At 50.1% G+C, this 26,706-nt stretch overlaps 2 protein-coding genes across 5 annotated transcripts in view; one reads left to right on the top strand and one right to left on the bottom strand.

Annotated features, from left to right (window-relative positions):
- DNAJA3 (DnaJ heat shock protein family (Hsp40) member A3) overlaps positions 1 to 21,551 on the top strand; it is a 45,830-nt gene extending 24,279 nt beyond the window's left edge. Inside the window, exons 8-12 of one of the 3 annotated variants that reach the window (XM_025416677.3) lie at positions 7 to 135; positions 627 to 742; positions 2,128 to 2,225; positions 8,050 to 8,165; positions 8,760 to 9,994. In XM_025416677.3, the coding sequence (XP_025272462.1) occupies positions 7 to 135; positions 627 to 742; positions 2,128 to 2,225; positions 8,050 to 8,153 (447 nt within the window). In that variant the 3' untranslated portion in view covers positions 8,154 to 8,165; positions 8,760 to 9,994. Of the gene's footprint in view, positions 1 to 6; positions 136 to 626; positions 743 to 2,127; positions 2,226 to 8,049; positions 8,166 to 8,759; positions 9,995 to 21,226 lie in introns of those variants that run through there. The other 2 variants (XM_025416679.3, XM_025416678.3) reach the window with 2 other exon arrangements.
- NMRAL1 (NmrA like redox sensor 1) lies at positions 15,624 to 24,993 on the bottom strand. 2 transcript variants are annotated; one of them, XM_025416680.3, is made up of 5 exons: positions 24,684 to 24,993; positions 21,551 to 21,789; positions 19,211 to 19,460; positions 17,886 to 18,076; positions 15,624 to 15,907 (listed from the first exon to the last, which is right to left on the bottom strand). In XM_025416680.3, exons 1-5 carry the CDS (start codon positions 24,721 to 24,723, stop codon positions 15,728 to 15,730), a joined length of 900 nt encoding a protein of 299 aa, XP_025272465.1. In that variant the 5' UTR covers positions 24,724 to 24,993; the 3' UTR covers positions 15,624 to 15,727. The 2 variants fall into 2 exon arrangements, with proteins under 2 accessions (XP_025272465.1, XP_025272466.1); XM_025416681.3 differs by having other exon boundaries at positions 15,788 to 15,925; positions 24,684 to 24,978.
- Positions 24,994 to 26,706: the final 1,713 nt, after the last annotated feature.

The raw sequence follows: 26,706 nt of genomic DNA, 5'->3' as shown, positions 1-26,706 counted from the left end.
CCCTAGGTGCAGAAAAGCCCTGTGTTCCGGAGGGACGGTGCAGACATCCACTCCGACCTCTTTATTTCCATAGCTCAGGCTATTCTTGGAGGGACAGCCAGAGCGCAGGGCCTGTACGAGACAATTAACGTGACGGTAAGAGGGCAAGGATATCTTTGCCAGTCTTGCACTTCATTGCTTTTTTCTGAAATGGGGTTGAGAAGTGGCCAGAAACTTTGAACAAGCAGCATGTTGGGGACTCAAAGGTCTGGGGGAGGTAGGAAGAAGGTCAGGCCATTCCTTGGGTTCACACCACAGACTGGGCCTTGACTGTGAAATTGCTAGGGAAGGCAATCCTGGGTCGTGTCTACTCCTCTGTGGGCACCAGGCAGTATGCGCCTGTCCCTGTCTTGGCTTTGCCTCCTCCCAGCTCTTGCTCTTCATGCTCCCTTTCTCCTCCTTGTGGGCTCACCTCCCCAAACTGCCCACAAGTCCCCTTCACAGGCTCCGCTTTAGGTGGACTTGGGTTTAGCCGGTTTGTATAGAAACCTGAATGGCAGTTTTTGCCTAGGAGTAAGTGTGTAGTGAAATGTTTCTATTTGAGCAACTGGAGACCAAGGCAAACCACAGATTTCCTTTCTTTATAGATACCCCCTGGGATTCAGTCAGACCAGAAGATTCGGATGAGTGGGAAGGGCATCCCTCGGATTAACAGCTACGGCTATGGAGATCACTACATTCACATCAAGATAAGAGTTCCAAAGTGCGTGCCCACGTAGCCATGGTGAGGTCCGCCCGATCTCCGCACCTTCCCCACCCAGCAGGACCCAGTTGAGGGCTTTTTTACCTGCCAGGCCCTGTGCTGAGCCCCCCCGGCCTGGGCCTGCTGTCTGCTGCTGTGAGCACTGAGGCTTGTGCACGCTTGTGGTACTTCCTCTCTCTAGTCAGGTGTGTCCTGCCGAGTGCCCCCTTGCAGATTGGGCATAATAAAAAGTCAATCTCGTTAGCTGCTAGGAAATTGAGTAATACATAGGGCACACGTAGCTGTAGCCGCTGCTGTTGTTGTTATTTCTGCTCTCAAGGCACTGGGGCTCTGCTGGGAGAGACAGATCTGTGACTGAATCATGGCACATGATGTCTGTGTCATCTGGGAGAAAGGTCCGAGCGGAGTGCTGTGCGTCCGACCCTACTGGGCAGGACCGGCTTTCCAACACTCCGTTTAGTTAACTTCCTACATAGAATGTTTGTAAGAGCCCCTCCCCCCTTTAAAGTAAACTATTTAGCATTTATGAAAGCTGTTTAAAAACAACTTAGGGTGGGGTGCCTGGATGGCACAGTCAGTGAAGCATCTGCCTTTGACTCTGGTCATAATCCCAGGGTCCTGGGATTGAGCCCTGTGTCGGGTTCTCTGCTCAGTGGGGAGCCTGTTTCTCCCTCTCCCTCTCAGCTGCCCCTGCTTGTGCTTTCTCGCTATCAAATAAAATCTTTAAAAAACAAAAAAACTTAGTGTATTTTAGGAACTTTTCTTCTTTCCTAACATTGTGTTAGTTTTCAGGTGTACAACGATTCAGTAATCTGATAGATTATATGGTACTCACCTTGATGAGCATAGTTTCCATTTTCTTTTTCTTAAGATTTTATTTATTTGAGAGAGAGTGAGCATGAGGAAGGAAGGGCAGAGGGAGAAGCAGGCTCCCTGCTGAGCAGGGATCCTGACTTGGGGCTCAATCTCAGGACTCTGGGATCATGACTTGAGCCAAAGGCAGACGCTTAACTGACTGAGCCACCTAGGCGTCCCAGTTTCCATTTTCTTGATTGAAACTTTGAGGATAGGGATACCTGGGTGGCTCAGTGGTTGAGTGTCTGCCTTCTGCTCAGGGGTGATCCCAGAGTTCCGGGATCAAGTCCCACATCAGGCTCCCTGCGAGGAGCCTGCCTCTCCTTCTGCCTGTGTCTCTCATGAATAAATAAATAAAATCTTAAGGAAAAAAAAGAAAAGAAACTGTGAGAGTATGGCTCTTAGTCTCAGGGTGTGTGTGCCTGCCAAGTCAGGGGCCCCACATTTCCCACATACTGATAGACGAAATGGCCAAGCCCATCATTTAAAGCGCTGCCTTGAGGAAACACTCAACTGTGTTTGGTCCACAGGAGACTGACAAGCCGGCAGCAGAGCCTGATCCTAAGCTATGCCGAAGATGAGACCGATGTGGAGGGGACGGTGAATGGTGTCACCAACACAAGCACGGGTAAGATGACATGGTGGCATGTAGAAGTCCTCTCAGTCCTTGGAGGACGCACAGTTCAGAAACATGTTGGGGTTTCCACATGGTGGGGGGCGTGGTAGAAAGAGGGGATCTGTGAGCTAGGAAGAGCTGAATGCCAACCGTTCCAGAGTAAAGCCACCCTAATTTACTCTGTGTGTGCTGAGGTCAGGAGGTCAGAGAGCACTAGCACGCCTCCAGCCAGAGAGCAGCTATATGTCTCCAAGAGCTGCTCTTAGAGTTCGAGTTCTATCCATGGTTCTGCCACCTGCCTTGTGACCTTGGGTACATCCTGGTAAGACACTCATTGTAGCAGCTTGAGAAGATGGATCTGTAGGCTTTCTGCAGTCCTGACCCAGAATGCCTCACTGAGACCTCAGAGCATGTTGTAAACAGTATAAAAAGTCTATCACATGACCATAGATCTGCCTGTGTTCAGCAGGTCTGACTCTGAATTTGTCTGGCCATGAGCAAATGCCTCATTCACCCAGATCTCCAGTGTCATGCTCTATCTGGGACTGTATTTACATATTAGTGATTTGATTTCAAAATGCCAGCAGGCAGGAGCTTTGGTGATGGACACCATGGCCGTGGCACCTCTTCCTGTGGGAGGTGGGGGTGCACTGCAAAAGAGATGCTGGTCCGTTGTTGGTCGGGCTCCTGCTCGAGTGGGGACAGGCTGTGTGGATGCACTGGCTTCAGCTGCCCATGCTTCCTCCTCGTTGCCTTGTTGTGTTTTTGTTTGGGTCCCATGTCCTCAGAGCCTGAATGGTCAGTTGAAGCAGGTGGTAGGAGTTTCCCAGTGAGGTAGAGGGCTTGGTCTGGGAGCCCAGGTTTGGCGGTCCCAGCAATAACAGCCTCTGCATAGAATTTGTTGAGCTGCGTGGAGTCCAGAGACTAAGTCCACTGTGTAAATGCAGCTACCACAACTCCTGTCTGTAGCCTAACCAAACGTGGAATGGTTTGGTGCCTGGACTTTTATATTCTTGAACTAAAACCAAGTGGGACTAGCTCTTTCATGTAGTTCCACTTGTGCTCCTCTACCGTCTTCCTGGACTGCAAATGTTCCAAGTTACCTAGCATGGGAGACTTGCTTTACAGACACCCCAGCTTTCCTCCTCTCCCCACGTACAGAGGAGCTTGACATCTGCCTGAGTGAGCCTACGGAGGTGACGTAGGTCTCGTTCACTATATTAGAACACTGGTGTTTTTGTAAACTCCTTTCTGGTAGTTTAAATTGAGAGTTGTCCTTCTGACCCTCGTGATTTTCTCGGTTCTTTGTCCTGGTAGCTAGTTCCCTTTCCTTTTGTTTAGCCAGGATTTATTGGGAACCTCTTGTGTGTCAGACACTTTGCTACTTCTTCCTTTTAAATTTCTGTTGACATAATTTTGCTGAGTGTAGCTTAACTTTAATATATGCATTGAATACATTTCTGAAAGTTGTTTATGGGATCCCTGGGTGGCGCAGCGGTTTGGCGCCTGCCTTTGGCCCAGGGCGCGATCCTGGAGACCCGGGATCGAATCCCACATCGGGCTCTCGGTGCATGGAGCCTGCTTCTCCCTCTGCCTGTGTCTCTGCCTCTCTCTCTCTCTCTGTGTGTGACTATCATAAATAAATAAAAATTAAAAAAAAAAATGAAAGTTGTTTATACGGTAAAGTAGGTATGCCAAATTATTTTTCCTTTCCCACTCACTTTCATTGTTATTTCAGAGTTGTATTCCAGTGGGAAAATTGCCTCCCATCCATAAATTTTTATTTATTTTTATTTTTAAAAGTATTTTATTTATTCATTTGGGACAGAGAGAAAAAGAGCGAGTGCATGCACAAGCGCGGCGGGGTGGGGGGAGCGGGGGGTTGCTGACAAGAGTCATTACAGATAAAATTCCTGGGCATCTTTGCTTTCCTTAGGGGAAGGGGCACCTGGAAGGCATTTGGGATAGATACAATTACACAGGAAACTGACCTGAAGTTTTGGGGGGATTTGATGTCTCTTGCTTATTTTTGGTCCCTGATGCAGCTGGTGAAAACGTTAATGGCTGGCCCTAGCTTATCTCCCAGCCTGTGATCTAGAAAGTCCAGAAAGACACAGTGTGCTTAGGGACTCTCAGTGCTTAGGGCTAAGCAGCAAGACATGAGGAATCAGGGCACTCTGATGCTACTGCGGGACTTTTTGAGTTAAAGGCAGAGTGGTTCATTGTGTTTCTGGGTCATCGTTAGTTCTTGGTGACAACACACATACATCCATTTAACTGTAGGGGTAGAAACCAGTCCCGGAGCTCAGTATTTGGGGATCCCGCTCAGTATTTGGGGATCCCACCTGCTGTTTGTCTTCTCTGGTGTAGTTGATGGTGTTGACCTTTACAGAGGGTGGAGGCAGAAGAAGATGAAGGGAAAGACATTTTAATATAACGAGAGGTACTCTGCTGACTCAGCTGTGTGTGTAGACAGGGAGTCAGGCTGTGAGTATAGACCTGCACCTCCACCTGTAGGGTGACCTGGTCCTCAGAAATCAGATCCTGGAGTCCTGTTGGCCTCTGTTTCTTCAAACATAAGTTCATTTAGTGTCCGTCATGTGTTAAGAGGTGCCGTGCAGAGACAAGGCCCCTGCCTTCATCTGTTTACAAATAACGGGAGAAGATGGCAAGCACTGAACTCTAGATACATGCCAGACCCTCCTCATAACACTAGGAGTTTGTGCCCATGGAGAAAACACTTTGGCCCAAAAACATGGCACATATTCATGGGATGAGTATTACCTATTATTCTTCTCCTGGCATCACCTTACAAACAGCCATCAGGCAGTTCCGACTTGGAATCCCTGCCTGTACTAAGCTGACATGTTTCTTCTCTGAATCCCTCTGCACTAAGCTGACATGTTTCTTCTCTGAATCCCTCAGCACCTCATATAGCACCTGGTGCAAGGCTGGCTCACAGTAAAGGTTGGCTGAGTTTTTTTTAATTCATTTTCCTAACCATCGGATGGGAGATGCTTTGAGAGGGATGGGAGTTGTAGGCCTGTCTCAGGAAAGAGACCTATGGCCTCGGGTTTGGCCTCTGTGTGTGTCGGCTGAGCAGCCATCTGGCTGTGGTCACTTCTGAAGGTGTAGACTTGGAAATGCTTGTGTAGTGCCCATTCGGCCAGAGTGGGCTTCTACCACGGGCATTTCCTCTCTATTCTGAAGGCAAAACTCACATACTGGCTGTGTTTGAAGAAGCTTTGGAAGCAAAGTGTCCATGTTTGTATCCCATCCTAAAACCTAAATGCACCTGAATGTCCCTCCTCCTGCCCCGGGCAAGAAAAGCAGCGTATTGATAGACTTTGTGATCTTTGTGCATAGTTTATTCCTGACATTTGGTTCAGAATTTTATTTTTTATTTTTTTTAATTTATTTTTTTTTAAGATTTATTTATTTGTTTATTCATGGAGACAGAGAGAATGAGAGAGAGAGGCAGAGAACACAGGCAGAGGGAGAAGCAGGCTCCATGCTGGGAGCCCGATGTGGTACTTGATCCCGGGTCTCCGGGATCATGCCCTGGACGGAAGGCGGCGCTAAACCAATGAGCCACCTGGGCTGCCCTGGTTCAGAATTTTAAATTCAGTGCTTATATCCTTTGATACCCCTGCCAGTAAACCTTCTTCCTGAGGGAGACCGTAGTCCTTTTATCCAAATTTAAAATAGAGTCAAGGGGACACCTGGGTGGCTCAGTGGTTGAGTGCCTGCCTTTGGCCCAGGGCATGATCCTGGAGTCCCAGGATCGAGTGCTGCATCGGGCTCCCTCCATGGAGCCTGTTTCTCCCTCTGCCTGTGTCTTTGCCCCTCTCTCTCTGTGTGTGTGTGTGTGTGTCTCTCATGAATAAATAAATAAAAGCTTTAAAAAAATAAAATAGAGATGAGAGGGTGTTCCTGGTAGTAGGGGGTGAGAATTTCTAGGTGTGTCTGTTTTGTAGTTTTATTTTTTTGTTGTGAACCATGAACCAGTTAATGAGGTACTTATTCTGGGGACTTTGGCCACCTTAGCTCAAATACCTGTCGCCCTGGTGCATAACTGCTTCCTGCCTTCTAGGTGATGAAGACAGCAGAGTTGGGGGAGGAGGGTGACAGCAATCCAAGTGTTTCTGTGCCCTATCATGACTGGTAGCTAACAGCTTGGGTTCTGATGTCTGCTGATACAGGGCCCCTCTCTGCTGTTGTTATCTGTAAAGCCTTATGTAAATCACTTCCCCTCCCCAGGCCTCAGCAGTAGCATCTGTAAGTTGGGAATGATAACTGCACCCATCATAGGGTGATCATGTAGGGAAGGCATCTGACACGGTACTTGGCAGAAGCTCCATCAGCTCTAACTCATAATGACGGTGCACACATGCAAAGATTTGTTATCCTGAACAAGAACATGATGAAATTCAGCATTTGTGCTCTCCTTTGTGTCTGAGGAGGCCTGTGAGTGAAGGGAAATTTCTGGTTTATGGGTTGCTGTGGAGCAACTTACTTAAGTTTTTGTTACTTAAGTCTTTATGTAAGAACGGGATGTGAAGGACTAAGGGAAGGCACACATGGCCTTGTCATCTATGGAAGTGGGCACCTTTGCTATGGTGATTGTGCAGTGCCCAGGTCCTTCACTGGGAGCCCTGGGAGTCGGGGATCAACCTGGGTATCTTGGCTTTGGTGATTGCTCAGACCTTGGTTAGCACATCTTGTTTGGGCCCACTGTTCTCTCTCTGAAGACATTCTGGAGCTTTGAGGCCGTGCCAGGTCCACAGGACTACCCAGGGGGCTGAACCTGGGATGACTTTACCCACCCCTGTTCGGGGTCTGGTACCCAGAGCTTTGGCCTCTTACTGACTGAGATCTTGGGGACCATGACCATTATTACTGTGCTATGTGCTGTACTTTGCATATGCATCCTAGCATGTTAACAACGTGCCCTGCAATTTAAAATACTGAGTACTGGTGTGTAGTCTAGCTCGTGGCAGAAGCTTGTCCTGCCTCCCTAGTGTTTGGCAGATCTTGAAAAGGATGTGTTTATGAAGCAGACTTGATCTCCATAGTCTTTGCCTGGAGAGCAGCTTCCCTTTGTCCAGAGCATCTGGGCTCAGATGGTCTTAATGTGGAGGCTGCCCACTGACATCCAGGGTCCCCCACTATCATTGTTACAGGTTAGAAGAAGCGCACATGACATGGGATTCCACAAGGTGGCGAGTCCCCTCCCTGAATATCCCAGAGATGTTAGGTGCACACGTATGGAGCATGGAAGCTGATTAGTTGGTCTTGGCATGTGTTCTTCACCTTCTTACAGTCATTAAGAGCTTGGGTTCTGGACCCGTCTCTTTGGGTTTGAACTCTGTTCTCCCTCCCACCTGCCAGCTGTGTAACCTTAGGCAAACTACCTAACATCTCTGCATTCGTGTTTTGTGTTTTTTACTTTTTTAATCTGTGAAATATACTGGTAAAGGATTGAATGAACTACCGTGAAATCTGTGTGGCTTGGCCTGGAAGGCATCTGGCACTTGGCAGTTGTGACAGTTGTTACAATAGAGATAGCTGGTCATCGTCCCTCTCTCTGTCTTGTTGCCCTGTTGTGGACCAGTGACTCGAGGAGCAGTTGGGACACTATAGCACCAAGTGGCCTGTTTGCTTCAGTCACAGGCCTGAAGCCAGCCTGGGAGTGGTCCCTTCCCTCTCAGGGTGGTGCTTGGTGGCTTCTGGAGCCACCAGCCTCTGGGTGGCCAGGTGTGGGGAGGTGGGGCCAGGGATGGGACTCCTGGAGGTGGCGCCCTTGACCCCAGTTCTTTCTGCTGTTTGTGCCCAGGTGGCAGGACCATGGATAGCTCCGCAAGAGGCAAGGCTAGGCCTGAGGCTGGGGAGGACAAGGAGGGATTCCTTTCCAAACTTAAGAAAATGTTTACCTCCTGATACCCAGCCGAGGTAGGAAAACCCTGAGGTTTCTTCCCCTTTGCTTCCTGGTGAACTAATCCCTGTTTTCCCTCATTTTAACAAACATTGTACCCCCCCTTCCCCTACTCCCAGGCTTGGAAGAGGTGCCAGTCTGGGTGTGGCGCATCTGGCTCCACTCAGGACCAGGCCTCCCGGTCCATGCAGATGCCCGCCTCAGGGCAAGGTGGCAGCGTCAGCCGGCAGTGCTGGGCCCAACCAAACCGCCTTCTGTCCACTTCCTAGAGAGCTTACACAGGGGGCTGCCTCACAGCCCTCCTTCTACCAGCTTCCAGGGGACTGCGGCCCACAGTGGTGGGAACCAGGCTACTCATGGTCATAGAGGGCAAGTCGTAGCAGAGCACCCCAATCTTCTAACTCATGGCCTGCCTGGGAGGCTTAGGGTCACCTCAGGGCTGCTGGGAGTCACACTTGCTCACTGTGGTGTTGGACTGGATTTTACTTGTTCTGGTCCCTGGTGACTGGGACCCCTGATGCAGCTTCTTCCCAGGGATGACAAAGGCTCACCCACAGGGCGTCTTCATCCTGGGATGGTAGTGAAACGTAACCACTTGTGTCTTGGCTCAGGAAAACGGTCCACTGGAAACTAGGCTGGGAGCAGCAGCCCCTCCTCGTGGCCAGGGCACCGGAAGGATTCCAGAACAGCAGCACTGAGCCCCTGCCTGCAGAGGCCCTGGACTGCCTTGGCAACAGCGAAACCATGTGACAACACACCTCCCCATGGAGTGGTCATGGGGGACAGCCCCTGGCAGTACGGTGTGGCGCACAGGAGGGGTGGTGGAAGCTTCCTGTCTGTGGGTAGGTACCTAGGCCTCTTCTGGCTCAGGCAGAGTAAAACAACTGGACACTTCTTGCAGAGCTAAAACTCTAATTTGGACTCAAATATGGAGATCTTAGTTAAAGAATTAAAGGCCATGCTTACAGCTTAAAAATGAAGCCTTAAGCTACACTGAGTCATGAACTGATTAATTTCCCTCTCAGCAAACCTCCGGGAGGTTCTGGAATATTCGCCTTCCCTGCCAGGTTGTCTTTTTGAGGAACCTGGGGCCTGCACGCCCCATTGCATCATCCATCCCTCAGCAGGGATACCCTCTCCTCTTCCTGGAGGCTAATTCCCAAAGATCCCAAGCAGCTGAGACATCGGCATCTTGGGGGCTGCAGAGGCATGTACTAAGGGCCTTCTTGGAGATGCCATTCCTGCCCATGTGGGCCATGATCCTTATCAGGATGGATGGTCCTTGCTTCTACCCTGTATGGAGTGGCCTCTCGTACCTGACGGTTGAGTTCTGTTGTTCTAAGCCAGGCATTGAATGGGGCTCCTGCCTTTCTGCTGGACCACAGGTGGTCACAGCTGCAGCCTGGGCCCAGCAGGCTACCAGCTTGTTAACCCAGAGCCCTCCCCCCTCTGCCTGCCAGGGGCTTGGTTCTCACCACCCACCCTGTTGACCTCTGTTTTCAGAAGTGTGTGTAAATTATTCACTGCTGAGAATCATTGTCTTTTGTATAAATGTTTGTTCAGAAAAGGAAAGCACAGTCTGAACAGTTGAAAGGTTCACCGTCCAGCCAGAGTAAAACACACTGTCCCCCCAGCCTCAGCTTGTAGGATGTGCGGGCTCCATGTGTTTCCAGATCCTTCCACTGTGGTAAGACAGGCTAATGGAGAAAACTTAGGAATGGTTTCCTTTTTGTTTTCCTTCATAATTTACTAAAATAAAGCATCTATAACTGTCTGATCTAAGAATGTAAAATGATTCCATATTGATGTAAATAAGATTACTGCAAAAAGATATTTAAAGCATAAATTGTGGTCATTTTTTTCTTTGAAATTTCAGAGTTCAAACCACTTTCTACAGGGGACTTAGCAGTGGAGTTGCTGGTGTTCATCCACAGACAAGGCTGTCCCACATCACTGTTGGCCTTCCTGGGGCTGGCTGGAGACTTGGCTGGCCTTGTCCAGAGTCCTACCAGCCCAGGAGCACGTGCACACGGGTGGCTGGGTGGTGCTCTGACAAGCCCAGATCCTAGAGCAGGGAGTATTTGGGCAGGGGTGAGCATTAACATTTTAGCTCATTGTAGTTTAGTCAGGGCTCCCAGCTGAAGGCTGTCTCACAAAACCCCCCTTGGCACAGCAGGAGTGGCCCTGAGCACAAAGGTCAGACCCATCCCCAGGCTCTGGGCTGAGCAGTGAGCTGTGGGAGCATTTCCTGGGTTGGGCAAAGAGGTTGGGAAGAGCTGGTGGGCACAGAGAGGCTCCATGGTAACTTTCTACGGGTTTCAGATACTTACTGGTTTACCAGAAGGAGCCGGGCACTGTCCCAGATCCCAGGTACAGCAAGGAGCTGGGAAGTGTCTCATGACAGCTGAAGTTTTCTTCCTGGAGAAGTCAAGTCCTTTTCCTGTTCTGTCTTTTAAAAGCAGAAGTGTAGAGGAAGACCTTGAAAGAGAAATGTGGTTTTCTTGCTAGCGAGACACAGTTACTGGGATACCAGGCGTCCTGCCCTTGGTGGTCTGAAGGTGGCAGTGCAACAACCTAGAAATCAAGTCCCACTCAAGGTTTGGATTTGGCTTCGTGGCTCTGGAGGCATTTGTCACCAGACTTTGCAACCTCTGAGTTGAGGCTGGAGCATGAGGTGAGGCATTCAAAAATATAGAAAAGTAACTCAGCCCCTGAGCCTTGGGGACTGAGGAGTGGAAAGGTAGGTGGGTAGGAAAGGCACAGTCACGTGTGGGTGAGGCTGACCTGGGCAGCAGAGTGTGGCTCCATCCCACTGGCAGGTCTCTGCTCCGGTTTTGTTTCCCACCTGAGCTGTTCTCCTGAGCCCTTTGGGTTTAGATGGACTTGAGTGCTTCCTTCCCCACCCCACCTCAGAGATGACAATCCTTTCCACTCCCCCAAGCTTCTTGGCTACCCAAGTGTCTAGAGATTGCCCTGCCCTCGCTTTGCTTTCTTCCTCACTGGGGCCTGTTGCTGAAATATGTGGACACTCGTAGTAGCTCTTGCACAAGGGCTCCTAGTGTTTTAGCACTAGGAAAGCTGTATTTTGTACCTTTTATTTATTTTTAAAAGATGTTAGGGGTAGCCCCGATAGCTCAGCAGTTTAGCCCCGCCTTCAGCCCAGGGTGTGAACCTGGAGACCCAAGATCCAGTCCCGCGTCGGGTTCCCTGCATGGAGCCTGCTTCTCCCTCTGCCTCTGCCTGTGCCTGTGTCTTTCTCTCTGTGTCTCTCATGAATAAATAAATACAATCTTAAAAAAAAAAAAAAAAAAAGATTTTAAGTAATCACTACAGCCACGGTGAGGCTTGAACTCAAAACCCTGAGATCAAGAGTTACACATTCTACCAACTGAGGCAGCCAGGTGCCCTATATCTTTCAGCCAGAAGTTATCCTCGTTAAGGGTCACAGGTGAGCCAGCAGCAACTTTACATAAAGCCAATGGGCCCTGACCTGCTTCCCCAGTGCCCAGGAGACAGTAGGGAGTGGTGGAGGCTGGCTGCCCTATCTGAAAGGGAGAATCACTCTTCAGCTCCACCCAAGGGGGCCATGAAAGTATGTAATTTAGTGGATTTTAGTTCAACATTATACATCCATCCCCATAATTTTAGAATATTTTCATCACCCTGAAGAGAAATCACATTCCTTAGCAACCCTTACTCCCCCAGACCCTGGCGGCCACGAATCTGCTTCCTGCCTCTACGATCCACCTATTCATATAAATGGACTCATACAGTATGTGATATCTTCTGGTTCTTCCTGGTTGCACTTAATGTCTCAAGGTTCATCTGCCTTGTAGCATGAATCAGTACTTACTCATTTTTATGGCTGAGTAGATTCCATTCCGTGGATAGACCACCTTTGTTTTTGTCATTCCCTGATAGACATTTGGGTAATTTCGTCTTTGGCTGTTATCAGTAGTGCTATGAAATGAAAGCTGACTCATCTCAAAATGTTGGCAGCTATATAAGGTACTTAGGAGTAGTCAAGCTCCTAGAGACGAAGTAGAATAGTTCGTGCAGGGAGGGTGGGGGAGAGGAGATGGGAAGTTAGTTTCATTGGCAGAGTTGCAGTCTGGGAAGATGAGAAAGTTCTGGAGAAGGATGGTGGTGAGGGCTGTATAACAACATGAACATAATTAATGCCTCTGAACTGTACCCTTAAACATGACTAAAAGGGTAAACTTTATATTTTACCACAGGAAAGTGAGAAATGTTGGCAGCTAACTCATGTCTTTTCAGGCACCAAATTTCACAAAATCAGGCACACGTGGCACCTGCCCAGCTGGGCCACCTCCACCAGCAGGATGTTGTGGTGCTGAACCAGACTCCCCAGCACTCTGTGTGGCGTGACCCACACGTGCTTCCTTCCTGCAGTGATGCACAGGCAAGGTACCTTGACCTGAATGTCCAGGGTGCGGGGAAGACCAGTTCCTGTCCAGCCACATCTGGTTGTTGCCAAGAGACAAGGGAAGAGAGTAGACATGAGACTGTTCTAGGTCAGAGAGTTGAAAATACTAAGATTTTTGGACGCCTGGGTGGCTCAGCGGTTAGCATCTACCTTCGGCTCACAGCGTGATTCCCAGTTCAGGGATCGAGTCCCACATTGGGCTCCCTGTGGGGGAGCCTGCTTCTCCCTCCCTCTGCCTGTGTCTCTGCCTCTGTATCTCTCATGAATAAATAAAATCTTAAAAAAATAAAATAAAATACTAGACTTTTTAAAAAAAAGATTTTATTTATTCATATGAGAGAGAGGCAGAGACACAGGCAGAGACAGAAGCAGGCTCCATGCAGGGAGCCTGACCCAGGACTCGATTCCGGGTCTCCAGGATCAGCCCTGGGCTGAAGGCGGCGCTAAACCGCTGAGCCACCCAGGCTGCCCAAAATACTAGACTTTTTACATTTTTTTTAATACTAGACTTTTAAAAAACATTTTTATTTATTTGAGAGCAGGAGGAGCAGAGGGAGAGGGGAACCAGGCGCCCCACTGAGCAGGAAGCCCTATATGGGGCTCAATCCCAGGAACCTGGGATCATGACCTGAGCTGAAGGCCGACTCTCAACCAACTGAGCCACCCAGGAGCCCCTAAAATACTAGGATTATTTTATTTATTTATTTATTTATTTATTTATTTATTTTTATTTATGATAGTCACACAGGGAGAGAGAGAGAGAGAGAGGCAGAGACATAGGCAGAGGGAGAAGCAGGCTCCACGCAGCGGGAGCCTGATGTGGGATTCGATCCCGGGTCTCCAGGATCGCGCCCTGGGCCAAAGGCAGGCGCCAAACCGCTGCGCCACCCAGGGATCCCCTAGGATTATTTTTTAATAGACTACTTTTTAGAACAGTTTAGGTTCTCAGCAAAATTGAAAGTACAGGGATTTCCCCTATACCTTCTGGCCCCACATGCACAGCCTCCCCTACTAATACACCTCTACGAGAGCAGGACATTTGTTCCATTCAAACCTATAATGATCCATCATCATCATCCAGAGTCCAGTTTACATCAGGGTTTGCTCCTGGTGCTGTACTTTCTGTGGGTTTGGACAGATCTGTCATGACATGGATCCATTATAATATACAGAGTAGTTTTACAGCTGTGAGGATTTGGTGTTTGTGTGCAGTGTGGATGGTTCATGGCGTAGAGCATCCCGATTGTTGTGCACAGTGCTATCTACTTCATTGGCTTTGGGACATGGGCTGCTCCCACTGAGGTCAGCTGCTTTGGCCACACCTGGGATGAGGTCAGTGGGTGTGACCCTTTATGAGGGACAGGAACGGGCTGAAGGGTACTGGAGGCCAACAGGATTTGACCTTATGTGTCAGGAGGAGGGTGACCCAGAGGTGTCAGATAACACTTTCACAAATGATCTATCTCATGGCACCCTCAGAACAGCCTGGCCAGGTGTAGCACCAGGTGAGCAGACTGGCAAGGCTCAGTGACATGCTCAGGTCCTGTCACTTTTTTTTTTTTTTTTTTTTTTAAGATTTTACTTATTCATGAGAAACAGAGAGAGGGGGGCAGAGACACAGGCAGGGAGCCTGACATGGGACTCGATCCTGGGTCTCCAGGATCACACCCTGGGCTGAAGGCAGCACTAAACTGCTGAGCCACCCAGGCTGCTCAGGTCCTGTCACTTTGGAACTCAATGTGGACTCGCTGGTTTGCTCTGCACCTGGGCACAGGGCCCCCCTCCCAGGCTCTGCTGACCTTGGGCCACTCTCAGATCACACCACAGTGAGTCTCAGCCCCAACAGATGGACTTCCCACCCTGGGGAATGGGGGACTTGGCATCACACGGGGCTGGATATGGATGGCCTGTCATTTTCCTGCTGATGCTGCGGGGCTCGGAAGCCCACACCATCAGCCTTCCTGCTCTGCCTGTAGTGGGGATACTTGCTACCCTCCCTCAAACCTCAGAGGCTATCCCTGGCCCCCTCCTCCCATTCCTATCTATGCCTCCTCGTCTCTGCAGCTCTGTGTCAATCTGTAACTATCCATCCATATTTGTATCTGGTTTTCCCACCAACCCATGCTCAAAGCAAAGAGCATAACCTTTTTGGTTAATGTATTTAGGGCCCAGCACACTGGTAGGTTGTCAAACAAATGCTTTTTCAAGTAATCAATTAATGGAAAAGAAAAAAAAAAAGTAATCAATTAATGGATCAAATGAATGTAGTAGGGCTGCTATCTTTCTTCAGGACTGCAGGTACAGAGGCCTGAGGAAGGAGCCATGATAGAAGTTATGCAAATCCGTTAGTGTTTGCAAACAAGCCTGCCAAGGGACCTCCAGCACATGACTGGTGTTCTCTGGGCTCTCTGCTTCCTCTTCTCTAAAGTGAGTGGGAGAAGTCGAACCTGCCCTGCCATCCCAAGCCTGTGTGCATACTACAAGCGAGGCAGCGCTGTCCCTTCCTTGGCTTTGCCTCCCAGCCTTTGCTATAAGCAGCCCATCACCTTTTTTCAGTGGCATGCAATCGTGGCGACCTCTGCTGCAGTCTGTCCCTGCCCTTCAGACGTTCTGTCCAGCCTGTTTTGAAGATCACCCACATCGTAGGGCTGCCGTGGCTGAGGGAAGACCCCACCCCAGAAAGTGGGAAAGAGAAAGGGAGAAGGCGCTTCTGGTCTTGCCGCCTTCAAACTCCAAGGAGCAGCCAGTTGACCTCACCAGCTCTCTGGAGATGAAGGCTGTGTGCACTGGGGTATCATGAGGCATTGCTTGTGGCTGGGGTGCAGAAGGCCCTCTGTGCCCTGGACTCTACACCATCAAATGTGGTAGAAACAGTGCTCAGAGCCGCTTCTTTGGGCCTCAAGCCCCCTGCAGGGGAGGGGCACTGGAACCCTGCCACATGATGCTTCCTATAGGAATTTTCATACCCTAGCAGCTGCCACCCCAACCCCAGTCCCTGAAACAAAGCCCTTTTCTTTTGGAAGCCATCTGTGAGAACAATCGCCTTTACTTGAAAAATAATTTTTTTGTAAAACAAGGGATCACTGTGCTGCACCTCCCCGTCTCCCCAGATGGGGCTGAGAGGTGGCAGGGTCAGAGTCCAGCAAAGTCCCCTTTGTGCTGCTCCAGCCACTGGTCCAGTGTCCTGGCCTTGGGGTTGAGCCTCAGGGTCAGTTCGATGTCACGGTCAGGCTTCAGGGCATAGAAACGGAACATGTTGGCCAGGTCACGGGCACCTGGGAAGCCCTGCTTCTCGTAGTCCTCCGGGGTCGTCTAGAAACAGAGAGGAGTCTGGTGGGTCTGTCAGTATCTCCAGCGCCCCAGCTGGACCCACTGGGAACCCACTCCCAACCCAAGTCCTTTCCAGTAAGTTCATCTGAAAACTCTTCTACTACAAAGATTAAAGCTAAAAAACAAAACAAAAAAACCGTTTTAAGTCAACTGCTGCTCTTTCAAGGGGCACCGAGCTAGTTCAGTCAGAGCGTGTGACCCTCCATGCTGGGGTCATGGGTTCGAGGCCCACGGTGGGTGTACAGATTACTTAAAAAAAAAAAAAAAATCGGGATCCCTGGGTGGCGCAGTGGTTTGGTGCCTGCCTTTGGCCCAGGGTGTGATCCTGGGGACCCAGGATCGAATCCCACGTCGGGCTCCCGGTGCATGGAGCCTGCTTCTCCCTCTGCCTGTGTCTCTGCCTCTCTCTCTCTCTCTCTCTGTGACTATCATAAATAAATAAAAATTAAAAAAAAAAAAATTCAGGGACGCCTGGGTGGCTCAGTGGTTGAGCGCCTGCCTTTGGCTCAGGGTGTGATCCCGGATTTCCAGGTTTGAGTCCCGCATCGGGCTCCCTGCATGGAGCCTGCTTCTCCTTCTGCCTGTGTCTCTGCCTTTCTCTCTGTGTGTCTCAAATGAATAAATAAAATCTTAAAAAAAAAAAATCATCCTTTTTTTTAATAATAAATTTATTTTTTATTGGTGTTCAGTTTGCCAACATACAGAGTAACACCCAGTGCATAAATCTTTCTCTTTCAAGATCATGGGATGGAAACTCTCAGCCCTTTCCAAACCAGAATTCTGCAAACATCACTTTGTTGTTCAAAAACCAAAGCTGTTCCCCTTTGCTGACCAAACTGCATCTAAACTTCTCAGTTTGTCAAAATCTCCACAGCTGCTTCAGACCTTTGTCTAGATGTAACGCACGGCCATTTAGGACATGTTTTCTAGAGCACTTCACTATACTAAGGAAACACATCTATTATTCCATTCCATCCTAACCAGGGAAGGAGATACTAGTCACATACCCATTTTATAGATAAGGAATCTGAGGCACAGAGGGTCAGGGATTGTGCCCCAAGGTCATACACTGGTGGGTGTTCAGGGCTGGGAGCAGGATCCCAGTTGGGTGGGGGGTCTGACCCACCTGAAACAGGTCTTGCCATGCCCCCCACCCCCATCATTGCTCTGCTTATTTCTAGGAGCTCTAGGGGTGGTTTTTGCCTTTTTTTTTTTTTTTTTAAGATTTATTTATTTATTCATGAGAGACACACAGAGAGAGGCACAGACACAGGCAGACAGGCAGAGGGAGAAGCAGGCTCCATGCAGGGAGCCTGACATGGGACTCGATCCCGGGTCTCCAGGATCACGCCCTGGGCTGAAGTCGGCGCTAAACCGCTGAGCTACTCCGGCTGCCCTGGTTTTTGTCTTTTAATGATTTGGGTTTCCCAGACTTCCTTTAGTAAGTCTTACTACCATAATGGGAAGGCCAAATAAACAAGGCACCTGCGGGTCTGAACAGAATGACTTGAGGGTTGGCAGGGACAGAAGTGGACAGAGGGTCTCCCGCCCACCCAGCAAGGCCGAGAGAAGACAGGGTGGGGCCCATGTCTCTGGCCTCATTCCCCTTCCCTCCCTCATGTCACACCCCTAGAGAAGCCCAGGATCCCTGTTGTGTTCACTCCTTGCCTTGGCCCCTAGGGTCCCCTCTTCCCAGAAACCTTCCTCTCCATTTGGTCAACTGCCTAAGCTAGAAATTTCTCTCAGCAGCCACACTTGGCTCCCAAGTACAGCATGACAAATGTTCACAGCGATGAATTCAGATTTACCTTGCCCAGAGTAATGGGGCAGCCCTAGATACTACTTCTCTACTCTACATAAAGCCCCCACTGGGGGTTAGAACGACCAGAATGGGACTGCCAGAGTCCCCAGTGGGAGCTGGGTCCTCACCCATCCCAGGCCCAGGGCAGCAGGAGCCCACCTTGGCATCACACACGGCCTTCCCGGTGTGCTTGGAGAGCAGAGCGGCATACTCTTCTGCTGTGTGCTTGCAGGTACTGAGCCCAATGTTCCGGCCGACATATTCTTCTGGCATCTTCAGCAGGCTGAGCACCACGGGGCCCAGGTCGGTCACAGATATGCCGTCCATGGGCACATCACCCATGGGCAAGCCTGGGGGGGAGGAGGGGTGTGCTGGCACACATCTCAAGGGTTTGAAGCTGGTGTTTGCACCAGCCAATCACCTGGACATGTGCACAGGCCAGCACCTCAGTGTCTGTGGTGAAGAAGCAGCAGTGGTGTTTAGTCAGGACACGGGATGCAACCCGAGCCCTGCCATCTTGGCACCTGTTTACACTCTGCGCCCTGGTTACTCCATTCACAGCGTGGGGAGAACACTGGACCGGCGTACCGTCTCAGGGCAAAGACAGGAACCAAAAGGAACTGAAGGGGCTGCTCTCATAGCACCGGCTGGAAAGCCAACGACACTAGCAGGGAGGTCTGCGTGCCGAGGGCAGGGTCTGGCCCAGAGCAGCACGTGGCAGAGGCTCTGTAAATGTCTTATATCAGTGAGCGACTCAACTGCCAAGGTGGTTTGGTGGACAGAGAGACACGGCGTTATCTAGATGTGGCCCCAGGAGCGCTTCGGTCCTGCCGCACTCCTCACCTGTGAGAAGGTGCCACCGCAGTTGCCCTTTCAGATCACCCAGAGGCCTCGTTGGCTCAGAGCTCAACTAGAGACGGAACACAAGAGGTATCCCTGACCAGCTTTGCAAACTATAACGGGCAATGCTGGTTTGTCAGCACTACGACCGTGCCGCGCTCTCTCCCTGCTGTTCATGCACAGGGTGAGGGGTGGCTGGCTGAGGACTCCAGCCAACCACAGGACACAAGCTGCATAAGGATCCCTGCAGCCCGTTTGCAGACTGAGAAGAAAGTGCTTTCCTACTTTGTGAAACCTACCACTGGACCTGATCTTCCAAATCCTCTCCTTACACCTGAAGGAAAAGTCACAATAAGCACATTCGTCTCTGTAGCAGATGAAGCATTGCAACATTGCATCACTGCATCACTGCATCATTGCCTCCTGGCAGATTTTCTCGTTGCCTCTGGAAAAGTCAGTTACACTCATTTCACAGAGCAAGACGCAGAGGCCCAGCAAGGTTACATGCTCTGTTCAAAGTCACAAGCCTAACATGAAAGAACCAGGGCTGGGACCCAGAACCACCTGAGGACAAGCCACTTTTCTGCAGCACCCACAGCTCCCCTTAGTGAGCCGACGCTCAAGGAAGGAGGAAGGGCACTCACTCAGCAAGTAGCTCTTTCCATCGGGGGCTTTCTTGGGCAAGAAGTAGGAGAGGAGGTTCTCAAAATAGCAGGACAGCCGCACGCTGGTCATGGGAACTCCAATGTCCCGGAAATACTGCTCCACCTCCCCTTTGCCATCAAAGTGGCCTGCTGCCAGTCTCCCGGCCGTCAGCTTCTTGATGTTCTCCAGGCCACTGTAGACCACATAGTGAAGGCCCAGGCGCTTGGCCACGTTGGCCAGCAGCTTTCCCTGGTGAGCAGGAAAGGAGAAACCACAAAGCTAAGAGGGAGGATATGCGTCCGCCGCCACAGCCCTGGCTTGCCTACCCCTGCTGCCACCGTACCTGACGCTAAGAGGCCCACACCACTTCACCCTGATAAGGCTCCCTCTCCTGGAACGATGCTCACAGGTGGTGCCACGCCCTCTCACGTACCACTGTAAGCCTTCTACCTAAGCATCACCTCTCTAGATCCTCTGGGTTGCTGTACTTCCTGTTATGACCAACTCTGGCCCACCCCGTGCACTGTGCGGGTGGGGGAGGGCAGGTCTGCTGCTTGGGAGAGGGCCACACCAAGTCCACCAGGGAGCAGGTGCAGCTCAGGGGTAAAGCACGCGCACTGCTCGGGCGCCACACCGGCTCTGCAATGCACTAGCCACATGACCATGAACTGGGCCCTCAATCTGACAAGGGTCCCTATGAGAGACTCAAGAAAAGATAAGGAGAGAAAGCCACACGAAGGCCAAGACAGAGACTCGGTGACATGGCCACGAGGAGAGCCAGCCGCTGCCAGAAGTTGGAAGAGGCAAGGAGTGGAATCACCCTCAGAATGTCCTTCTGAAAGCGCCCCGATTCTGGACTTTGGGCCCCCAGACCGGAGAGAGTCAATTCCTGTGATTTGAAGCCAAGCGGCTTGTACTGGCAGCCACAGGATGAGAACACAGGCTCTTGGGATAATGAGCCAAGACCACGATCCACCAGAAAAACTGTCATCCTCCACTCTGTGGGATGGGCTTCCATGGAAGACCTATTCAAAGAAAATGTCAAGGGCAGCCCCCGTGGCGCAGCGGTCTAGCGCCGCCTGCAGCCTGGGGTGTGATCCTGGAGACCCGGGATCGAGTCCCATGTCAGGCTCCCTGCATGGAGCCTGCTTCTCCCTCTGCCTGTGTCTCTGCCTCTCTCTCTCTCTCTCTCTCTCTGTCTCTATGAATAAATAAATAAAATCTTAAAAAAAAAAAAAAACAAAGTGTCAAGGCTAAAAAGTTTGGAGGGACGCCTAGATGGCTCAGTGGCTGAGCATCTGCCTTTGGCTCGGCATGATCTCAAGGTCCCAGGATGGAATCCCGCATCGGGCTCCCTGCAGAAGGGACCTGCTTCTCCCTCTGCCTACATCTCTGCCTCTCTCTCTGTCTCTCATGAATAAACAAAATCTTAAAAAAAAAAAAAAAAAGTTTGGAGACCAGGGAGCCGATCACGCCTCCCTTTCTTTAACCAGCCCAGGACAGAGCCGTGGCTGGTTGTGGACAATGCAGGGCTGAGTGCTGACAGTCAGCCGGGACCCCTCCTCTGCCACCAACAGTACATCCCACAGACCCGAGTGCCCCGTACCAGTGTCCCCATTGTCAGTGAGACAGAACGAGGGCCATGTCTCATGTTCTCTATCTCCTGTCCACCCCTGCCAGCGGGGCTCAATAACCCAACTAACTGGAATGTGGGTGGAAAACAGGATAAACAGAACCACACCACATATGACAGGGACACAGGGACTTTCTGGGGTGACGGGAATGTATTCTGATGAGATTGGGTATATTTACCGATCTGGGTGTATTGATTTTCAAGCTTCCTCCAACAATACAATTAAAACGTATGCATCTTATCAGAAAATGATGGGTCAACAGAGATGGTTTGTTACAAAGTGTAAGAAGTCACTGGATGACAAAGTAGATTCTCAGTTGCCTGAGGCTGGGGGCAGGTGGTAACTGGGAGTGACTGCTAATAGGTATGAATTTCTTTTCAGGGTGGTAAAATGTTCCGGAATTAGGTGGTGGTGTGGTGGCACAACCTGGAGAATATACACTGAATTATACACTTCCAAAGGGCAAGCAATGGTGCTTGAATGACATCTAAACAAAAGTCACTGGAAGAGAAAGCAGCTGCCTCCTTCACTCATTAAAGTCCAAGAGGACTGTGCAAAAGAGGAGGGAAAAGGCCTGCAGTGGACATCGGTCATAGGCAGGGTCCGCCCCTCTCCAGCAAGTTGGAGCTGCCTCCAGGGAGCTCCTTCTAAGATGTCCTGCTCGTAGGCCGCCCTGCCCACGCCCTCCCTCCGACCTGCCCTCACCTGCTTGACCTCCTGCTCCTGGCTGCAGTTCTCCCAGTAGTTGGTCACAATGAAGGCGGCATGCGCCCCAGTCAGGGCCAGCTCCATGCTGGCCTCATCATCCTGGTCTCCCTGTACCACTTCTGCACCCTGCAGCCTCAGCTCCTTTGCTGCCTTCTGTCCAGGGTTCCGCGTCACCACTCGAACTCTAAACGTCCCATCTTCCAGGAGCGTCCGGGCCACGGAGCCTCCCTGAGCACCTGTGAAGAGTCAGAAACACCTGCAGGGTTGGACCTGCCAGTGGGTCCTGCTAGGGGGAAGCCCCAAAGGGAACGCTCCACCACACCCAAACACCCAGACACTTTTCACCTGTGATCTTCATTAAACACTTTATATCATTGTAAAAATGAAAGCTTTACTGAGATAAAATTCACTCACCTTTAAAAGAGTACCTAATTTACATTTACTTAAGTATTTTGGGGGATGCCTGAGTGGCTTTAGCAGTTGAGCGTCTGTCATTGGCTCAGGGCAAGATACTGGTCCTGGGCAGCCCCCCTACCTTTTTAAGACTGAGGGGTGCCAGGGTGGCTCAGTCAAATGAGCATGCAACAACTCTTGATCTCAGGGTCATGAGTTTCAGCCCCACTCTGGGTGTCGAGATTACTTAAAAAAAAAAAAAAAAACACCTTTAAAAAATATTTTTAAATAGGGCAGCCCGGGTGGCTCAGTGGTTTAGCGCCGCCTTCAGCCCAGGGCCTGATACTGGAGACCCAGGAACGACTCCCACGTCGGGCTCCCTGCATGGAGCCAGCTTCTCCCTCTGCCTTTCTCTCTCTGTGTCTCTCATGAATAAATAAATAAAATCTTTCAAAAAAAATGACTGAGAAAATGAGAAAAAGGGATCCCTGGGTGGCGCAGCGGTTTAGCGCCTGCCTTTGGCCGGGGGCGCAATCCTGGAGACCCGGGATCAAATCCCACGTCGGGCTCCCGGTGCATGGAGCGTGCTTCTCCCTCTCCCTGTGTCTCTGCCTCTCTCTCTCTCTGTGACTATCATAAATTAATAAAAATTTTTAAAAAATGAGAAAAAGTAAAATCATCAAAAGAAGAAAATAAAAATCATCCATGGGGCAGCCCCGGTGGTGCAGCGGTTTAGTGCCGCCTGCAGCCCAGGGCGTGATCCTGGAGACCCTGGATCGAGTCCCACGTCAGGCCCCGAGATCGAGTCCCACGTCGGGCTCTCTGCATGGAGCCTGCTTCTACCTCTGCCTGTGTCTCTGCCTCTCATTCTCTCTCTGTGTCTTTATGAATAAATAAATTTTAAAAAATCTTAAAAAAAAAAATCATCCATGAATATACATATAAGAAAATTGGCTGCAGCACTATTTGCAACAGTGGAAATTTGTAGACCAATGACTTGTCTTTTGGTAAGAATCTGGTTGAATATGTGATCAATCCATGCAAAAGCGATTAAAAAGAATGTGGCAGATCTGTGTGTGTGCCTTGAACAGGTGCATGCAAGCTCTACTGGAGTGAAAAGGCAAGTTGCAAAGGCAACCACCCTCACACAGTACCGGTGGGAATGTAAAATGGCATAGTCGCTTTGAAAAACAGTCTGGTGGGTTCACAAAGTGCTAAACACAAGAGTTATGAGATGATCCAGCAATTCCATTCTAAGCATATACACCCCAAATTCAAAATATGTCTACACAGGGGATCCCTGGGTGGCTCAGCGGTTTAGCGCCTGCCTTTGGCCCGGGGTGTGATCCTGGAGTCCCGGGATGGAGTCCCGGGATTGAGTCTCACGTCGGGCTCCTGTCGTGGAGCCTGCTTCTCCCTCCTCCTGTGTCTCTGCCTCTCTCTCTCTCTCTCTCTATGTCTATCATAAATAAATAAATAAATCTTTAAAAAAATGATTTAAAAAAATATGTCTACACAAAAACTCGTACATGAATATTCACAGCAGTATTATTCACAATAGCCAAAAAGTAGAAACAAATCAAATGTCCATCAACAGATGAGTGGATAAACACAACATGGTCCACCCATAAAATGGAATATTATTCAGCTATGAAAAGGAATGAAGTACTGATACATGCTACGAAGAGGGTGGTGCCTGGGTGGCTTGGTGCATTAAGTGTCCAACTCTTGATTTCAGCTCAGGTAATGATCTCAGGGTTGCACTGGGCATGGAGCCTGCTTAAAATTCTCTCTCAGGGGTGTTTAGGCGGCTCAGTAGGAGTTAAGCATCTGCCTTCAGCTCAGGTCATCTAGCCCAAAAATCTTAAAAAAAAAAAAAAAAAATCACTAAGACTCTCTGCTCCTCCTCTTCCCACAAAACCCAAAAAATAAAAAACCCTCCAAAGGTTACAAAAGGTAACCTCAAAAACATGATGCCAAGTTAAAGCGGCCAGACACAAAAGGCCACAACCTGTATGACTTCATTTATACAAAATGTCCAGAATGGGCACACCTACAGACAGAAAGTAGACTGGTGTCTGCCAGGGGCTGGGGAAAGTTAGGAGAAACGCTAGTGGGTATGAGGTTTCCTTTGGGAGCGGTGAAATGTTCTAAGGCAGACTGTGGTGATGGCCACAGAGCTCTGTGAATAGACGAGAAATCAGCAAACTGCATACTTTAAACGGGTGAGTTATATGGTATATGCGTTATATCTTAACCTGTTCTAGGTTTTTAAATATATATATATATATGAAAAGAAAGAAGAAAAGAAAAGAAAAGAAAAGAAAAGAAAAGAAAAGAAAAGAAAAGAAAAAGAAAAGAAAAACAAGATGGGGACAAAATAGGACACTGGGCCATTCAAGAAAATAATGATCATCTTTGTGTATCTCTGGCAGGATTCTCTAGAAACTTGATGACCGTGATGGATGGGGTCGCCCAGCCGGAGGTGGGAGGGAAGATGCAGTTTGTACCGTGTGCAAGTGCCACTTATTCGAAGAAGCTAAAGCAATTAATTTCTTTTAAGGATTTTAAAGATGTTCGACCGCTGAGCCACCCAGGTGCCCCCCCCCCCCCCGTAAGGGGAATGTGACCCCGAGTCCTACCCCCGGGTCAGGGGTCCGAGACGCAAGGCCCTCCATCCAACTCCATCCCGGGGACGCCCCCCAGGCCCTGCGGGGCCGGGGTCGCGCTCGCTCACCTGTGGCCCCGAACACCACCACCAGCTTCTCGTCTGCCATGCGAGCCGCCGCGGGAACTGCGGCCCCAGAGGCCCGGGAGGCGGGGGGGGCCGCGCGGGGTCGGCGATGGGGACAGGGGTCCCTCCCGGGACCACCCCGAGGGCCCGACGGGCGGGCGGCCGGGAGAAGTCGGGGCCCACGACTACCCCCTGCTAGCGCTCGGCACCCCGACCCCGGCCCGGCCCCCACCTCCCGCCGCAGCCCAGGTGGGAGACGCTGGAGGGGAGAACCGAGCACCCCGCCCCCCGCCCGCCTCCTGGGACCTTGCAGCCGAGTCCACCGCCGGAGGGGGGGTCGTGTGGAACCTGCGAGAAGGCCGCCCCCCAACCCCCGCAGCTCTCGCCCCATCCTGGCAAAGCCACCTGTTCCGGGCCGCCCTGTGCGAAGGGAGCCCAGGCCGCGCTGCTTCGGGACTCCCCCCGTCGGGGCCCTGACTCGGCGCGGGGCCGAACCTCCACCCCCCTCGGCGGACGCAGATGGTTCGTCCCGGCGCGCGCGGGCTCCGGAGTGCGACTGCGCAGCGCGGCCTGGGCTCGCGGGAACCCCGAGTGCACGTGCGGAGCCGCTTGGCGGGAGGCCTGCGGAAGAAAAAAAAAAACAGAAACAGAAACAAAAAAACACCCCACAGTCTACCACGCATGAACATCTGAACTTGCAGACATGGGGTGTCACCTGAGGATAATTAAATCCCTATGTGGGACTCTCAAACCCCCAGGCTCTGAGTTCTTGCAAGCCTGAGTCACATTTGAGGTTGCTACTAGATGCAGATTTATCTTAACAGGAAAAGTGAGATTTCTTTGTGTTCAACTAGAACTCAAAAATGGCCCTGTAGCTCCTTTCTGAAAACTTAACTACTGGGTAAGAACGTTGTTTTTTTGTTTTTGTTTTTGTTTTCCTTTCACTCATTCATTGCAAACTGTGTATTGACCCATCCAGGAATGTCAGCTTTCCTAACAGCAGGCACATCTCGGTATTCACTGCTGAATTTCCAGCACTTAGCAGAGCACGTGGCAAGTAGGCGCTCAATAAATATTTGCTGATTGATCAGTTGTCTAAACATCTAGACACTGGAGTTCTGGGGAAACCCAACTGACACTGGTGCTGTTTTTCTGAATCTGGTGGTGGAGATAACTCACAGGGTCATGTGTATTTTATGTATGTAAAAGACTGGTCTTGGGACGCCTGGGTGGCTCAGTGGTTGGGCTTCTGCCTTTGGCTCAGGGCATGATCCTGGAATCCGGGATTGAGTTCTGCATCACTGGGCTCTCTGCATGGAGCCTGCTTCTCCTTTCTCTCCTTCTTTCTGTATGTCTCTCATGAATGAATGAATAAAATCCTAAAAAAAAAAAAAAAAAAAAAGACTGGTCTTTATTATGAAATGCATGTATTTATTTATTTAATATTTTATTCATCCATTCATGAGAGACACAGAGAGAGAGAGAGGCAGAGACACAGGCAGAGGGAGAAGCAGGCCCCATGCAGGGATCCCAATGTGGGACTCCATCAGGATCCTGGGTCTCCAGGATCACTCCCCAGGCCGAAGGCGGCGCCAAACTGCTTTGCCACCCAGGCTGCCCGCATGTATTTATTTTAATACACATTAAGTGTACTCGTGTTTATATTTATAAAATATTTATAAAAATGTAATATATATTTTATATAAATATTAAATATTTATATAAATTTCATCTACATGTTTATCTTGAATAAATCTCTTGCAGTGTCCTCTGCATTCTGTTATGTTATGCTGTATACAGAGACTGTAAAGTTTGCCTGGATTGGGCTCACCACCTTAGATAACCATCAAGGCTAATTCCTATTCATTCCTTAAGACCACATAACTGGGGCACCTGGGTGGCTCAGTGGTTGATTGTTGGTCTTTGGCTCAGGTCATGATCCCAGATTCTTGGGATCGAGTTGCACATCAGGCTCCTCACAGGGAACCTGCTTCTCCCTCTGCCTGTGTCTTTGCTTCTTTGTGTC

The sequence above is a fragment of the Canis lupus genome, chromosome 6 (assembly GCF_003254725.2).
Source record: "Canis lupus dingo isolate Sandy chromosome 6, ASM325472v2, whole genome shotgun sequence".
Lineage (NCBI taxonomy): Eukaryota > Metazoa > Chordata > Mammalia > Carnivora > Canidae > Canis > Canis lupus.
The sequence above is the reverse complement of the archived record's forward strand: the minus strand, read 5'-3'. Positions and strand labels throughout refer to the sequence as shown.